We start from the raw sequence: 18,517 nt of genomic DNA on the forward strand, positions 1-18,517 counted from the left end.
TTTATGCAAAGAGACTTACAATTATGAGGGTTAAGGGCCTTGGTCAGGGGCCCAACAATGGCAACTTGGCAGTGGTGGGGCTTGTTAAAAATCTCTCCTCCATCTCTGTCATTGTAAAGCGACCTTGTGTCTGTGAAAGGTGCTATATAAATTGAAATTATTATTATTATTATTATTATTATTATTATTATTATACAAAACACATTTATTTGGAATCCTGATTATGCATAAAGCCCTCTGTGTTATAGAAAAATTGTCAGTACCATATACGGTCAGTAGGTGGTGGAATGTTGATAGCCAGAGTTCCAGAGCATTCCAAAACTTCTACGGTGAGTAGTGGTGGAGTGTTGGAGAGCTCTGCAATCTTCTTCTTGATGTACTCATTCCCTGTGGCTTTATGGAAATACTTTGACTTGGTAATCTTGTCCACAAAGCACAGGATTTTCCTACTTATGCTCCCACCACCATGGCTAGAGAGTTAATATTCAAACATAGACTCAGCTTTCTGGTTATGACTCTGAATTGGGCAGTTATACACATGTGCTGATTCATGATCAGTATTGAAATGGTACAAAGGAGAGGAGAGGAGTATTACCCATCAGCCCCAGGGGGCATGTTCCTATCCCCGAAAGTGCCCTGGGACGCAGAGTGGATTGGCTCCTCTTCATCAGTGGAGCCCGCACTTATTATGCTGTCTGAAAATGCAAGAAAACTTAGTGTAGTCCTGTACAACCAGTTATTATTCTTTCCCCATATTAATAACATGCATGCAGATTATAATAATACAGAAGGATTTTGCCATTTCTTTACAATGATGCCACTCATTTGCTTGTCCCATCCCTTATCATATCAAGATTGTACTACTGCAGCTCCTTCTTGGCAGTCCTTGAACACACCACTAGATTCACTTGCATTTAATGCAGTATACAGCAGCATGGCTCATTCAATCTTCCTAAGCTCACAAATATCACTCCTCTGCTGCATCCCCGTCACTGGCTTCCTGTAACTGACTACAACAGATTTAAAACCCTGATGCTTGCTTACAAAGCTAAAAATGGACCTACCCCTCCCACTTGTCTCACATCGTACCATAGTTTGCACCCTTTGTGTCTCTAGTACAGTATGACTCAAAGCACCGGACCTCAAGAGACAGGGCAGACATGCCTCAAGACTCAAGACTATACTAGCATTCAGATGGCAGAATAATGTCCCACTACCTGTCCGAAAAATCAGAGTCTCTTGCTGTCTTAAAATTTGGTCTCTTCAAGAAACACAAGAAGCACTTCAATGATCCATAGCTATTTCAAGGCATGTGAGCAATCACCAATCCGCCACTAACTTCTCTACATAAAAAAATTTGTTTATACATTCCTTGTTTGTGTCGTCCCCCCCCCCCACACACACATACATTCGGATGAAGAAAGCCTATTCTTACCCCATCAGTCTGCTGGTCTCTGTGTTGCTGTCTGTCTCAGACATGTTTTCTTTGCACAGCTTAAACAGATTCATCTTGGTCTCCAGGGTCATCTGTAGAGAGCCAGTATAGACTACTTCCAACTCCAGCCACAGGCCTACACATATGCACACACACAAATGCATATTAAAACATGTGTAAGCACACATGCAGAAATACACATCAAAACACTAGTACACATACATGTACAAATGCAAATTGACATGGGTGCACATGCCCCAATATGCATCAAACATATGTGCACACATGCACAAATACACATCAAAACGTGTGTACAAACATGCACAAATAAACATCAAAAACACACATGTGCAACCCCTGCCCCCCCCCAACAAATGCACATCTAAACACACTAAATATTAAAAGAATATTAAATATTAAAAAATCATTAAATATTAAAAGAAGCAGTTAAACTCAGTCTCTCCTTTTTAGAAGCCCAATATTAAATGTAGAATCTATGGACATTTTAGCTTTGTTTTATTTAGACTCAGTTTAGACTGTTTTACCTTGACTATGATGTACATACTATAAAATACTGTAATAATCACAACACTGTAAAAAATATTACTCGTACCCATCTTCAGTGCCTCTATCCCTATAAAATTCAACAGCATCAAAAAATATTAAAGTGTGGGGTCTATGTACAAAAAACTTAGTCATCCCAGCCATATATATCCATATATACTAAAAATCCTAGACAAGATATTGTTTTCAATTTTTCAAAACGATAGGCTTCTGCATGTTGATGGGAACCTTAATGGTAGTCTGTTTGGGGTGTGTGTGTGTGTGTGTGTGTGTGTGTGTGTGTGTGTGTGTGTGTGTGTGGTTACTACAGGCATGGAGTGTTAGAGGGTATACACATGCATGTTTTGATTTTTCTGTATATTTGTTACATGTGTCTCACCTCTGCGATCCAATTAAGGTTTGGAGGTACTCAACACTTACAGCATGCATGTTCCCATATCCAACTCAGCTAGTGTCAGCTCATTCATGAAGTAACTGCCACAGGACAAAAAAGATAGAGTAAGTCTCAGTGACATAGAAATGAAAATAAGTTCATAGTGGTCCTAAATATGTCTGGCAAGAAATGTCATGTAGAACAAACAACATTGATACTTAAAATAGGCTCAATAAAACAAGTAATGACAAATTATTTCATGTGGAAAATAAAACTTATTAATGCAAACAACACTTAATGAAGAAAGCACTTGGACATGCATGCATGGTCTGGCAAGCATCTTTTTCTCACACAAATTCTCATTATGTCATTAGTAAGCTGAGTCATCACTAGACTAGAGAGAGATACTTTAACAAGCTGGATAGGTCTTCAGCAGCTACTGGCAAGCTCATGGCAGTGATCCTGGACCACCTGCACATTAACTGCCCAACATTCACCCACTTAACAACACAAGATAGGTGGAATTCTGCTATATTCAACAGCTCTCCTATCACGGTACAGGAGTGCAAATACATAGTCTGTGTGTTCTGCATGCATTCATAACTACAGTGCTTAAAGCAAACCCATGTGGAGAAAGACACTACACAAGTGGACCCTTGTAGAACCACTCTCCATGTTCATGCTCTGTCTAGCCTAATGAGCTTGGCTTCAGCTGATGCAAGCTAGCCCTTGCCTCCACATCCTGCAGAGACCTACTGTGCTCAGCCTTGCCTTGCCTCTCACTGCCTCCAGCATTCCCTTCTCACCCTGATCCTTCTCAGTTTCTTCTGGATCTTGTGGGCCACCTGTTCAGCCAAGTATTGCTACCGAAGGAAGTCCCAGAAGACCCTCCCGACCAGAGCGTTGAGCCAGGCTGGCCAGCCCCCCCCGGCCTTGCGGCCCCCGGTTCACTGGATGACTGCAGCTGCAAGAGCAGGAGGAGGAACATAATTACTGGGAAACAGCTCAATGTACTTACTTTTTTTAATGAAAAGCTGGAAATAAGTGTATGAATTAGATTTTGAGTAGATTGCAGTCAGGGGAGTTGCTTGTATGTTAATGCTTACTGGTCATAAGAAATTTGTACAAATGCTAATTCATAGAAAATTTGTATAAATGCTAATAACTAATTTACATCAAATGCAGTTTCCAAGAGGAAGAGGTAGCTATGAGCAGATACAATAGAAAAAATGACTTATGATCCAAACATTCACCTGAATGTTCAACTATTAGCATAGATGAACACAATCTTGTGTTCTGCTGAGTTAGGCTTTGCTTTGCTGTTTTGCCAATCATTGTTTTGCCTATTCAACTCATCAACATAGACTCTGGACTCTTGTCCATGCTGTCATATGCAAGTTCGTAGGCATCACCGTCAGTGTGTTGGTGGGGCTGGCTGGCTGGCTGGGCCCGGGACTGGGTGTGAGGTTGCTACTCTCTACTGCAACAAAGTGGGCCATGTAGGAGCTGTAGTCCAGCAGGATCCTCTCTCTCACTGAGCCAGCCAGCTCCCTCAGACCTAGCATGGGGGCCAGGTCATCAGTACTGCCCTGACACAAGCCTTCAGCACTGCACTCCTCTAGAGAGAGAGAGAGAGAGAGAGAGAGTTCTGTGAAACTTTAATGTTGCAGGGCATTAAGGGATATAAAATTGCTGACAAAAAAAAATTCAGTTTCAAAACTTCATTCAGTTGACTGCATGATACTATAGACCACTTTATGTGTTGAGTTTCAGCTCATCACCTAAATTGGATACTCATTACTTACTCCTTTATTTCTGCCTGTCTATGCAGCACTCAGCTCTGTGCTGGAGTGCATGCATGGAGTGGAGTGCACTGTCTATGCAGTGCTCAGCTGTGCTTGAGTCAGCAGTCTAGGGGCACCAGTCCCGCACCTGTCCTCGCCTCGCCTTGCCTCAGCCCACCATGGGGCTCCTCCCTCGCTGCCAGCAGCAGGTGCTGGTACCACTCCTCTTTCTCTCTGCCCGTACACCCAAACAAGTACAGCGTGGTGGTCCATGGCCCTTCCTGCTCCGGCCACTGGGGCTTATCCCCTCGCTCGCCATATTCCTTCGCCACCTCACTGCTTGGGATGTCCTCTCCGCACATCTGTTCCTGAGCCTGCGTGATGCAGATGGGATACTTCTTATTCCACATGCGCTTCTTGGAAAAGACTGCTGGCAACAGAAACACCTATAGAATGGAGAACAATTTAGCTTTTTGTATCTGTATTTGTAAAACACCTGCTGCAGAATGTTGGTTTAATTAATGTTTGCTATTTTATTTCCAGCAACATCAAGAGGGCCCACAGTTAACACATAGGAGCATAATTAAGGCTACTGGCACTCATTATACAACAGATTATACAACAGGAAGCCGAGTGCTCGGACAGAATTCTCTTGTTATAATGAAGAGTAAGGCAGAAGTTCAAAAGGCACAGAACATTGCGAAAAAACAACAGGCAAGAGTCATAACCATTAAAGCAAAACATCAGGCAAATTCACAAAAGGGTTATGGAACCAGGGAAAACAGGTGGAAAAATGTTGAAACAAAGTAAATAGTTCAGTACACTGTATTCAGTACAGTAACCGGACACAAAAGAACTGCTTACTAATGCTGAGCAAAAGGGCAACAAGATTTCACAAATGCGAACAGGACCTATATACACACATGCAAAATACAAGCATATCCAATCAGTATAGGGGATAGCTGTATCTATGCATAGTTGTGGTGGGTTTGCTTGGTGAGTAGCCCTGAGGGATATCCGCTAGTGAGGGAGTGACTGCCACACTGTCACTGAACTCTTAGCTCTGTGTCAAGGAAACATACTAGGGTGTGGCATTCAATGCTATAAAATCTGTGTAGAACTGCATGTGTAAGATAAATGAATAAAATGAAAAAAACAAAAACAAAAACAGATGAGGTCGGAAAAGTGCCATTTCATTTCAAAGTAACATTTATGTATGTGAGCAGCAAACTAGCACACAGTCACCTGACGCTACCTGACGCTTAAAATGAATAAGAAATATCTTGGGGACAATTTACAGATACTGAACAGATGTACACTGCAAGGTCCCGGAATCTCTGTGAGTGGTATATTACTAAACCTTAACTACTAATTTTTATGTATTTATTTGTGTGTGTGTACAGCTAAATGCTGTAAATGTGTGTGCGTGTGAGGGAGAGAGAGAGAGGGAGAGAGAGAGAAGAGAAAAAGAGAAAGGGAGATGGAGCATAAGCATAACTCCCGGTCAATGTGTGAATAATATTATGTCAAAATGTTTCAGCGCAAAATGTTTTAAGATGAAATAAGTTAGTGTATACCTGCACCAGACAGTTACTGCCTCCTTCTAATAGCATCTGACTTGCATGTTACAGTATGAGAGTGTCAGAGTGATCTGCCTATTATGTTATGAGATAGAGAGTGCACCAGACTGACCTGCAGCACCCCGCTCTGCTCTCTGCTGATGCAGTCTGTAGGCAGGCTGTCATCAGGGGAGGGGGCTGGCTTCCGGGTTGCTGCCAGTCGCCGTGGTGCTAGCATCAGTACCACACTCAGAGTAACCATGAACCCACAGGCCAGGCCCAAAGACAGCCCCGTTAGGTGGGATGACAACGGAAGCACGTAGAACCTGTAGGCCAGCAAATCAACGCACACCAGCCACCTGCTCGGCTCCAAAGACGTGCTGCATGCTGCAGGTGCTGCCGTGACCCTGTTCTGCTGTGGCTTTCTGGGCTCTGAGTTTGTGTGCTCTTTAACCTCCACTACCTGCATGACATCGCCGCAAGTGCAGAACTTGTAGCGGCTGCCCTCATCACCCAACCTGCAGCAGAGGTCAGGTGAGACTCCTGCCGGCAGCCCTCTCCTGGACTTCCATGGCGCAGTCTCACAGACAGCTTCCTCTGGGCATTGGCTCACCTCTTGAGCCTCTCCATGAGCAGGTGTCCTTCCCTCCATGCAACCCTGGGAGGAAGGCAAGTTTTCAGGTAGCACCCTCCTCTGGGCTCTGGGGCTGGTGCTCTCCTCGCCCATGATCTTGCTAAGCATGCTGAGCGTCTCTTGCATGGCCTCAGACAGCTTACGTCGTGTGTTCTCCAGCTCGGCCATAAGTGAGCCCCCTCGAGCCTGCCAGGCTTGGCTGGTGTTCCCCCAGTGATGAGGGTGCTGTCAAGACTGAGGGCTCCTCGGCCACATCCCCAACCAGTGGCTTAGATGCCTGAGCTGGCTTCTTCCATGGCTGCAGGTGGAGCTTGGAGTCAGACCAGTAGAGACAGACTTCAGGCTCTCACTGTGAGATCTCGGTGGAGAGCGATTTGACCAGACTGAGCAATGGCTTGGGCCTCAGCGAGGCAGCCGAGGTGGAATCTGTGTCAGAGGAAGAAGAGGAGGACTTGATGATGCTGTTTGATGCTGCTTGTGAGAGGTTGACTGTGATGGTGCCAGGAGCTGAGGCTGACAGCTCACCCAGAGAACCGGGGGTGGAGGGCGAGAGCGAAAAGTGGAAGGCAGAGGCACAGAAAGCTGGCCGGCCCTCTCGCCTCTCTCCCCTGCCACGCGTTCTCTCTCTGGGATTGATCTCTGAACCCTCCTCATCGTGCTCCAGGGGGAAGACAAGCTCACTGTCTTCCATGGATGCTGGTGGGAACCTGGGTCAGGACCACTGTGCCAGACCGTGTCTGCACCTGATGGGCTGATGGCGGGCGGGCAATGTGAGCGATGTGGTTGGTCAGAGCGCTGGGTCTGTTACCTGTAGACAAGGTCATCCTCTCCTCTCCACCCATGGCAGGAGCACAGCAAAAGGACAGAGCAGAGAACAGGAAGGCATCACTCGCTTCTGTAAGTACATGGACAGAGAGGATGATATGTCAGATCTCAGAGTGAGCCAGCCTGTTTTTCTCTCATCTAGTTATGTTGTCCTACACCCACACTCCTGTGCAGACTATGTGAGAAACAAAAATCAACGGCTTTAGCCTCATGGCAGTGAAAGATTACAGGGGAGCCAGGGAGGGGGGTAAGAGAGAGAGATTGAGAAAGAGGAAGAGAGAGAGGATGAGGAGAAGAGAGGAAGAGAAGTATCTCCTAGGTTTACTCTGCTAGAGAAGTCTAGTGCAAGCGGATGTTTTCTCACTGTGATACTGGACAGAAATAGCACTCAGCATCTGGTTCTTGCAGTAATCCCTGTTAAAAGGCTCTGACTCCAGTTCAGCAATCGTAGAGCGAGCTCAGTGGCCATGCTGGATATGCAGTGACACACTCAGTGATAGCCCTTCAGGGCTATATTTGGATTATGATCTTGTGGAGGTTAAGAATTGCATGTAATTCACTTATTGCCTCTTTAGTGCATAGATTAGACTTGAACTTTTAAAAATTACTATTGTAACTGTTAATGCTATTGTTACTGTAAGAAGCCCAACATACTTTACTGAGAAAAAGAAGAAGATGAGCTTGCTTTAGAAGTGTAGTCTTCTATCGCATAATGATGAATTTCTCACTCAAAGCAGTTTTTAGAGTGTGAAGTTTTATTCTGTGAAGTGTGAATCTCTTAATAAAATGATCTTTGTGGTAGCCTATTCAGTCAGTAAAAGAACATGAATCATATGCGTAGGAGAGGGATACAGAACAAATCATTTAGCTTTTCTCTTATTGCCTTTTCTCATGTGAAACCCCATTAGCATCAATTCAAACATCATGTAACATCATGTCTGTCACGGTACGGCCCCTCCCCCCTCAAATGTGTGTGTGTGTGTGTGTGTGTGTGTGTGTGTGTGTGTGTGTGTGTGTGTGCCATGCCCTCTCGTGTCGTTTATCTGATCCTTGTGTGTAATTGTCATGCGTGTACATAAGTCTTGTGTCATGTTGTCGAAGATGTTGGTGTTTAACCCAGTGTGTATCATGCATCTTATGTAAACACACAAGAAGCTTAATGTATACGGTCGTTGTGTTGTTAATGTTTGGTGAGTCTGATGTTATTCTTCGTGTTTGTTACTTTAAATCAAGACCAGTTTAATTGAGGAGAATTGTCTTGGCATCCCACTCTCATGACATGATAGTTACAATGTCACTGCTTCTTTCATCTCTGTTTACATACGGTTTTCAAATACAATATTGGCCAGATTTTTCAAGCTCTTTCATAATGCTGATTAAAACTGACATTCTGTTTTGTTTGTTTGGACTGATATCGGACCATCTGATTTTAAACAACAATGAGACAATATAATAAGCAGTTCTTGGGTCAACAGTGCATGCTCTATTGGCATATTGCACTAGTATAAGGATTTCTTCCATGGAGGTAAAAGCACTACTATAAATTGTTCTGAACAAGATTGCCAACTAAATACTATAAATGTGAATATAATGTAGATATTATGAGATCTGCCCTGGACTCTTTGGAGTGGGCCAGTGAGAGAGTTCCTGTGTTGATATAATCTAGTCCTAATCTAGTCCTGACTTGTCCTAGGTGAAGGAGAATGTGTTTCCAACTTCATACACATATCTGTTAATTCAGTTCAGTTCCTTTTCTGATTGTTTGCTGTGTCTTTTTGAAGATGCCACTTTGCAATAAAAAGTTGTTTCTTGGGGAGAAATGGCATTTTATGGTTCTTAGGCGCTGGTGTGACAATATTTTAGATATGCCAGTTTTCTGATGAATCAGTACTAAGAACTAGGTTCTCCTAGAAATATTATAGTGCCCTTACATGTAATGTTAACAGTAATGAGTTAGAAGAAGAGGTTGTGTGTGATAATGACCTGATGTAATCAGATTGACAGGCTTGCCAATTGAGTAGGATTTGAGTAATAAACATTTAAACCAATCCAGAAAAGGTATGACTGAGCTGGTTATGAAGGCACATGTTTGTATTTCGTTATACTCAAGACATGACATCTTACACAAATGTTTAACTTGTCTCATGCAAAGTACTTTGGGATTTGAAGTCTAAAATGAAAAGCAACAAACAAACAAAAGCCAATTAGAAAAGCTAAAGCCTCACACTAACACCACACAGTAGCCCAAGCAATTTAGAGGAAAAGTACTAGTGTCAGCCGATTGGCCTTGTGAATTGGATATGACTTCATGTTTAGGCTTACCTCATTCCAGTCTGGAAAAGACTAGCCTTTCTCCCAATTTGATGGTATAATAAAGTTTTTAATTACTGCAGCACTGAAAGGTACAGACTAAGTTATACTAACTGTGCAACCTTTTATGGCCCCTTAATGAATGAAACAATTTAATTTGGCAGTTTAAGTTCATTAATGCTGACCAAAGAGCTGCATTTTTTAAAAATACAAATGAAAGCCATCTTTACCATGGGCAACAAGAGTCTGATAACACTACCAAAGAGCAGAAGAAATTTGCATTGTTTCAGCACCCAGGGCAACAATTTTACCTTAACTTTCATTTTTTCCAGTTACAACAGAAGTCTTTCTTTAAAGCATATAGAACTATACTGAGTCTATATCAGATGTCTGATGACAGCAGTTAACATTGTATTATGAGCATACATGTTATCATTTGAATCAACTGGGTAACAATTTGTATTTGATGTTGATAAATGACTTTTGGATCCAACTTCACTGAGCCACGATCTAGAACAGTAATTACTGACTAGCAGTAAAAGTGTGGATTACAGTTAAATTAGGCAGGGCTTTAGATGGATCATTAGAGGAATGTCTGTATGTTCAACATTGAGTATCCACACCAGGTCTCCTTTCCCAGCAGAACCAAGGCTCTTAGCACCACAGCTGTACAATAGGCTAACTGAATGCGATGAGATTAAAGACAGAGCGCAAGACAGTGTCCATCCATGAAAATATTTTGGCCAAAGTGGCTGCTAGGAGGTGGGTCTGTGCTTCTGTCAGTGGGTCAGCAATGGCAACACTAATCACCAGACAACAAGACTGGGATTAGTGGAGGGCAAGGTAGCATTAGGAATTATGTTTTCCAATAAAAAGTTTACAATTGGTGTAAAGACAGAGAAGTGTTTGCATGGAAAATAGTCTGACGTGAGACACATGTAAATGGACCTGGGTCTCTAAATATTTAAGTGCATTTTTGCTCCTGAGGATTAATTAAATAACTTTAAAACATTCGCCAGTGAATATAATAAAACATACACTGCCTGGCCAAAAAAAAGGTCACAAACTAATTTCGTTGGACCGCCTTTAGCTTTGATTATGGCATGCATTTGTTGTGGCATCATTTCCACAAGCTTCTGCAATGTCACAACATTTATCTCTGTCCAGAGTTGCATTCATTTTTCCCCAAGATCTTGTATTGATGATGGGAGATTTGGATCACTGCGCAATGTCTTCTCCAGCACATCCCAAAGATTCTCAATGGGGTTCAGGTCTGGATTCTGTGGTGGCCAATGCATGTGTGAAAATGATGTCTCATGCTCACTGAACCACGCTTTCACAATTTGAGCTCGATAAATCCTGGCATTGTCATCTTGGAATACGCCTGTGCCATCAGGGAAGAACAAACCCATTGATGGAATAACCTGGTCGTTCAGTATATTCAGGTAGTCAGCTGACCTCATTCTTTGGGCACATAATGTTGCTGAACCTAGACCTGGCCAACTGCAGCAACCCCAGATCATAGCACTGCCCCCACAGGCTTGTACGGTAGGCACTAGGCATGATGGGTGCATTACTTCAGCCACCTGTCTTCTTACCCTGATGCACCAATCACTCTGGAACAGGGTAAATCTGGACTCATCAGTCCACATAACCTTCTTCTATTGCTCCAGAGTCCAATCTTTATGCTCCCTAGCAAATTGAAGCCGTTTTTGCTGGTTAGCCTCACTGACAAGTGGTTTTCTTAAGGCTACGCAGCTGTTTAGTCCCAATCCCTTGAGTTCCCTTCACATTGTGCATGTGGAAATGCTCTTACTTTCACTATTAACATGTCCCTGAGTTCTACTGTTGTTTTTCTACTATTTGATCGCACCACACGTTTAAGTGATCGCGGATCACGATCATTCAAGATTTTTTTCCGACCACATTCCTTCCTCGAAGATGATGTTTCCCCACTGTCCTTCCACTTTTTAATAATGCGCTGGACTGTTCTTAACCCAATTTTAGTAGTTTCAGCAATCTTCTTAGATGTTTTCTCTGCTTGATGCATGCCAATAATTTGACCCTTCTGAAACAGATTAACATTCTTTTCCACGACCACAGGATGTGTCTTTCAACATGGTTGTTTAACAAATGAGAAGCTACTCACTGCATCAGTTGGGGTTAAATAACTTGTTGGCAGCTGAAACATAATCACCCATGCAGTAATTATCCAGTGGGAGGCTCTTACCTATTTGCTTAGTTAAATCCAGGTGGTGACCTTTTTTTGGCCAGGCAGTGTATAAAGAAATACAACCGAATGACAATAATATAAACTTGAAGAGTTGTTGGTGGACAATGTCACTGTCACAGAATGACCTTCTCTTGGGCATGGTGCTGGACTAGACCCAGTTTGGGAAGTGACACCCACACACTGGCTACCTTTGGCAAAGCATATTATCAAAAAAACAAAAAAACAAACCCCAAACAAAAAAACAAAAAACAAAAAAACAATATATTCTGACTGCACTGGCCATTTATTCCGGACTCTTTATCAATAATTTGTAAATTCACGTGACAGTGACTGCAAATGATAACGTCATGCTAATTTTACCAGTTTATGCATTCTTCAGACATATGGTTATGTTATCTTGGTAGTCCTTGCATGTTTGTCTCTTCAGCAGATAAAGCAGATTTTAGGTTATCATTAAGATAGTAACCCAAACCTTGTTTTCTTTTGAACCCACCTAAATATTGACGGTCTCTACCAATAAGAATCAGATACTGGTCAAAAGCATTTCCTTCGCAAGATTGTACACACATGTATCCGAAAAAGTATGAAAACGTTGGATTTTATTCTGCTCTCCTAAAATCTAACAGTAATTTACAGCTCTAGAGGATCTACTGCAGAGCATCTCTGACAGCAAAAGTGAATAAAAGTGCTGCAGAAGAAAAGAGAAAAGACGAAAATCAACTTGCACGCGCGTTTTGGTAATCGGACGTGACATAATGTTCTAATTGTTTCAATGTGACACGCTTTTTCTTACATGGAGTAAAGGAAGATAACATTGTCCGAAACCCCCTCCCAAAAAAACCCCCTCTAAACCCGTAAGCATACTACCTGCTATTTTTTGCTAGGTCCACAACACCAATCTGATTATAGCTGCAGAACCATTTTCTAATCAAGATTAAATTATTACCATAATAAATACATTGTTCCTCCATTGTTCCTTAAATAAGTAATACTTTAATAAATACTTTACTTTACTGCATAGTACCTCATAGCTTCCTGTTAAGAGCTTTAAAGTCACAGTGATGTTAACTGAAGATGTTAAATTCACACAGGATTAAATCATCTTTAAATTATAAGGCCTCATTTCCACAGATGCCACTTTTTAAGATGAGTGGTTTTTCAAATACAACCTTTTGCTAAAATACTAAAGTACTGCTGAGAATGTACAATTCTTTTGTTTTTTAAATGGTATATTTATTTGTCTATCAGTTAATTAATTTATTCAGACAGTTTAACAAGTACTATAGCCTCAGTCACATCAATTCAGATGATCACATCAAAACCTCCAAATTTTCAGAATCTCCTTGAGCACAAGATCCTGCATTAAGAACTATAACAAAATATCTGAAATGCTGTAATATGTTATTGTATTGTTTTTATTACAACAAAATAGAAATGTAGCTGCATTTTACCAACTCTTGAGTCAAAAGGAGTTACATTATTCTAGACATGAAATATTACTTTTAATATCCTGATCTTACATGCATGTAGCTACATATCTGAATTTCACAGTTTATAAACTGTAGTTTAAAATAATAATTAATTTTACAAGAAAGGCAGACCACTCTAGCAACTATTTCAGACTGACTCACTCAAAAAACACACAAGTACAAATTTGTAGAAATTTGCACAAAACAGCTTGAGATCACTCAGTTATTACAATGTGAAACACTCTGTATTTTGAATTGCAGATTGTCATATCAAACAACAATGACTCACTGAATTATTTGTTCTCTGGGGCTATGTTTAATATGGAATTACCAAGCTAGTGTAATGGGACAGTCTATTTAAAATAAAATTAAATAAAGTACAATAAGTAAAAGGTTGTACTGTACTTTGTATTGCTAAAGCAAGAAACAATATCTTTATCGGTGTCTGTTCTCTGTTGCTGTGATTGCTCTACCCCTTCAGATAGATGGAAATCAACACAAGTTCAATGGAATAATAAACGACATAACTTATTTTTTTAACAAACTGCAAACAAGCATTTAAATTTGTATCCTCACTCCAGTCAAACAGAGATCATCCATGATTTAAGTACTGATACTCAGTGTAACCTACCACATGTACAGTACCATATAGCTAGTAATTATATGTGGTATTGTCCACATTCACACTAATTTCACACAAAGTCCTCATGTTGTTCCTCTGAATGTTTTCATGTAATACTGGAATCACTGTAGATTACTAGCCAGTATGCTGTACTTAGATTGCAATTTTCAGGCAATTTTACTGGACTGTCATTACAAATAACAGCTATTCTGAAAAAAAAAAAAATTAAATCAATTGTAATCTTGGGGAAAACACCTGTACCCCAGCAATATTTATATTTCATTTTCAGATTTTTTGTTGTAAATAATAATGAATGCATTTAAATAAATGAAAACGGATATTGTATATCCTAAAGCACTGTAAAATTGAAAATACATTCCTTCAAGTTATCAACGCAGATGCTTCACAGCTTGTAATTTCTCAGCAGCTCACAGCTGAGAGACAGAAAAGATGCAGTCACATTTACTAGCATGAAAGGATCAATTGTTATGTATATAGCTGACATTTCTGTTACTCCTACATACAACTTTGTATATTACATCTTGGCATGAAAATCAATTTTTTTATGCTTCAGTTAAGTCAGGACAGGTCCTGCGAAATGTGAACTCCAAGGTACAGTTTCAGGTACCTTGGAGTTCACATTTCGCAGGACCTGTCCTGGTCCCGCCACACCAACTCCCTGGCAAAGAAGGCTCATCAGCGTATTTACCACCTCAGATGCCAAAGAGACTTCAGACTGCCCTCCAAGGTGCTGCTGAACTTCTACACTTGCACTACTGACAGCATCCTCAGAGGGAACATCAAAGCCTGGTTTGGGAACAGCACCAAGCAGGACAGACAAGCAGGACAGACAAGCACTCCAGACGGTGGTGCGTTCAGCAGAGTGCATCATTCTTAGGGAACTTCCTGACCTGCAGACCATCTATCACAAGCGGTGCCAGAGCAAAGCCAGGGGGATTGTGAAGGACCCCACTCATCCCAACAATAGGCTCTTCTCTCTGTTGAGGTCAGGAAAGCACTTTCACTCTCTGAAGACCAACACAGAGAGACTGAAGGGGAGCTTCTTCCCGCAGGCCATTCGGGCCCTGAATCAGGGCAACTGATGAACTGTGGGGACCACTCTGTGCACTACGTATGATGTCAATAACATCATAAAAAGAATGCAATAACTCTAAACTGTAAATTGCAACTGGTAATTGTACATTTTGTATATACACATATATACATATACATAGTACATTGTGTATATATACATATTATATTATACATATATTGTATCCCTGTATCTCCTCAGCTCGGACAGTCACAAAAGCATTTCACTGTGAGCTATACCATGTATGACTATTTACGTGACAAATAAACTTTGATACTTGAAACTTGAAGTCTGAAAACTCTGGTTTAAATTCCACCATCTACTCATCTCTCTTATCTCAGTTCATCTTACTATCAGACTCTCATTTTTTCACACTCCTGCAAAACCATCCCTTACAGCTATTAATGCTTAAACACATTCATATTGACTGATCAAAATGATCATTTCCAGTGGCAAGGCATTTTAATGCTAATGGCCACTATATTAATGACATATCTGCTTGCAAAGTCAGATGTCATGGCAGCAATGAAGTTAGGAAATTTAATGAATCAAAAAACAATACATCTACACTCTCAGGATTTTGAAACCCCATGAATGTTATAATATAAACATCTATTATGAATATAAACTGGTTTCACCTCCTAGAACTTCCAAAGCACTGTTTGCTTGCACAGCTGATGTTTCTTTCAGAAACATCCTGTTTTCCTGGAAAGCCACATTTTATACCATATCCAGTAGATTACTATATTACAGTTAGATAATGTTTACTTTCTAATTACTTTTTAATCCATTATCTGTCACTGATTCAAAAACTGTTCCCCAGTCAGCATGGCCACTACCAAGCTGCCACAAGATCCAGTATTTTCTCTATGCCTTGATCAACTTGATCAATATGTGTGAAAGTCCATATAAACAACATGAACCTTCCCCAGCAGTCCAGGACTGCTAAGGCCCTTTGCTGCAGAACGCCCAAACCACTCCTTTTCAAGTTGATAGTCCACAGTGTAAAGATCACAGATAAACACTCTTATGGTCAACTAAACACAAAAGAAAATTTATTTAATTTAATTAAATTTAATAAACATTTACAAACAAGGCCTGCTATTTAAAAAAAAAAGCTGTAGTCATGTAATTAAAAGCTGTAACTTTTCCACCCCCCGCGATATCTGTGACGTAAACGGTCACGCGGTGTGGAACCGTTCTCAAATTAGATTGGCTCAAGGCGTAGTACTTTCGGGAAGTAACTAGTGTGATCCATTTTATTCGGAAACTTTCCCATGTCAAAACCTGCCAAAAAGTTGCCCATGTCTTTTTGTTCGTTTTCGCGAGGTGAAATCTATAAAGATCACTTTAAAACGGGTGAGTTCTTTTGGCAGTTCCTATGTACACACTCTTACTCACATGCTATCGGCTTAAACATTTATTAACTGACTCTGCAAGCAGCATTTTAGACTTTGTAAGTTAGGACGTGTCTTTTATCGAGGAAGGTGAATCCATATAAAAGTAAGATTTTGATTACAAATTGTAATACACTGGCAAATTCGTAAAATAAGTAAATGTTTTCAATGTACTAGTGGTGCAATACTAACAAAATATACTTATTATAAAACAACGACAAAAAATCCATTGATGCTCATACTTTACTTGTATTTTTACCTGTATCCCTGATAACATTCAAGTGTGTGTTTGTGTGCATGTAAGGTGTTTATTTTTTTCTCTCCTGTAGGTATGTATGTTTGTGTTAAGTGCGGCTATGAGCTGTTCGCCAGTAAATCCAAATATGAACACTCCTCACCCTGGCCTGCCTTTACGGAGCCCATTCACGAAAACAGTGTCTCCAAACAGGAGGAGAGACTGGGGGCATACAAGGTATTCTGTGTAGACGCTGTACAGCAAGTGCACAGCATGTTTACAGAACTAACAGAATGTCATCTGCTATGAAAGATCTTACTGCATACTAATATTATCATAGGCAGGACAGGGCCTGTTTTGTATTTTCATGTGAACTCATTTCTTTAATTCCTACTTAAATAGCTTATTAAAGCAAATGAATTTGTTTAAGAAATACGGATGTATGTTCTAGGTTCAGTGTGGCAAGTGTGGAAATGGCCTGGGTCACGAGTTTGTGAACGATGGACCGAAACGTGGGCTCTCACGATTCTGAATATTCAGCAGCTCACTCAAGTTCATCCCTAAAGGTATTCACTTATCAGCTTATACTCGGACCAGAGACACGAACGTGCACTGTTCATGCGTCAAAATGTGTGCCTTGACCTATAATTTCTGTAATGCCTTTTGTGGCTCTCGTTCCTTTCACTGATTATTTTGAATGTGATTATTTTATTTAATACATTGCTTTGATACTATCTAGCTCGTCCTTTCAGTCTTTCTAGCTGCATGCTGTTCACAGCTCTTGACTAATATTACTTGGCTCATGACTAAGTTGCTTTGTCATCTGTTTATTGTAATGAGTGTTAACAATAACTTCAGTGATGGGTCAGTCCACTGTCCACTATGTCCTTTTCCAGAGATGGGTGAACAACAGAGTGAGCTGGTTGAAGGAGTGAAGATGGCTTAGGTAGCTGTGGAACGGCTCTGTTGTGCAGGTGTTCTATGAAGTGTTCTGTTATAAAGTCCTCAGTGGACATTCGGGGCACTGATGTTTATGGCCTCACTGGTAAACAAGTCGGCTCTAAGAGAAGAATTTGACATAAGCTGATGTCAGCACACACGGAGGAGCAGTGTGTCTTTTGGGTTAATTTTTATATGAAGTTTTTAAACTGTTCATTCATAAAAAGAATAATTCACTGCTTTCTCTTTAGTCTGGCAAAGCCTACCACACAATCTTATCATTTTAAATGTTTATTGCAGGAAATAAAAGTAATGTTTTTAGCCTGCTGTGACTGATATTATGATTTGCACAATTTGTGCACTGGGTAAAATAAATGTTTACATGTAAATTCGCTGGGTGATTCAAGTTTGCTTTTCCTCAGTAGCAATGCTTCAACATTCTTTTAAGGTATGTCATGTGTCACAGCACTGTAGTTTTTGTATTGGTTAAATATACAATTAGATTTCAAATGTTATAATTAAACTGCTTGTACAGTACAATTCCTACTATCACCAGCTGGTGGTGCTCTTTTAAAATATTTGTGTGAAATTTATTTATTTATATATTTATTTTCAACAAAAATGATACTTGATGTAGTTTAACATCCCATGATAATGGAAAGGTAAGATCCTCAACGCAGACACACATCTGGGAACAATCAGCGGTTAGCAGGTGTGTACTTCCACTGAAAGCCAGTGAGTTCAGACTGGGATGTTTTGCATTTAGCCTCTCTTACCTGCCTAAAAGATTTATGTGCTTTGGAGACTAGCCTATTCATTACAACAGAACGAACATTGAGAAGACTGGTCTCTTCCTTGCTTAGATATTTTAGAATAATTGCACTTGATTTTCACTACATTTTTTTTTTCCCCAACACCACATCGGCATTTAGTGAGGCTGTACTGCTGCAAAAAATAAACTCTTCAGACTCTATTTATCGAATGAAAAGGTCAATAGACTATACAGATGACACTCTTTTTTTCTTTTATTAACAAACTATGGCCA

At 40.6% G+C, this 18,517-nt stretch overlaps 1 protein-coding gene and 1 pseudogene across 2 annotated transcripts; one reads left to right on the forward strand and one right to left on the reverse strand.

Annotated features, from left to right (window-relative positions):
* Positions 1 to 8: 8 nt before the first annotated feature.
* On the reverse strand, positions 9 to 7,057 carry LOC113573224 (testis-expressed protein 2-like; annotated as a pseudogene). The gene is made up of 13 exons (XR_014120086.1): positions 6,585 to 7,057; positions 6,404 to 6,535; positions 5,849 to 6,361; positions 4,305 to 4,602; positions 3,785 to 3,990; positions 3,179 to 3,322; positions 2,850 to 2,854; positions 2,379 to 2,473; positions 1,436 to 1,571; positions 1,218 to 1,261; positions 596 to 695; positions 264 to 470; positions 9 to 142 (listed from the first exon to the last, which is right to left on the reverse strand). The product of XR_014120086.1 is annotated as a testis-expressed protein 2-like (transcript).
* A 9,046-nt stretch (positions 7,058 to 16,103) lies between these two features.
* Positions 16,104 to 17,865, forward strand: msrb1a (methionine sulfoxide reductase B1a). Its single transcript, XM_027003364.3, has 4 exons — positions 16,104 to 16,260; positions 16,628 to 16,770; positions 16,985 to 17,099; positions 17,430 to 17,865. The coding sequence occupies exons 1-4, from the start codon at positions 16,179 to 16,181 to the stop codon at positions 17,477 to 17,479; spliced, it is 390 nt and encodes a 129-aa protein (XP_026859165.1). The 5' UTR covers positions 16,104 to 16,178; the 3' UTR covers positions 17,480 to 17,865.
* Positions 17,866 to 18,517: the final 652 nt, after the last annotated feature.

This window comes from Electrophorus electricus, chromosome 3 (assembly GCF_041902795.1).
Source record: "Electrophorus electricus isolate QZ-2024a chromosome 3, ASM4190279v1, whole genome shotgun sequence".
NCBI classification, from domain to species: Eukaryota; Metazoa; Chordata; class Actinopteri; order Gymnotiformes; family Gymnotidae; genus Electrophorus; species Electrophorus electricus.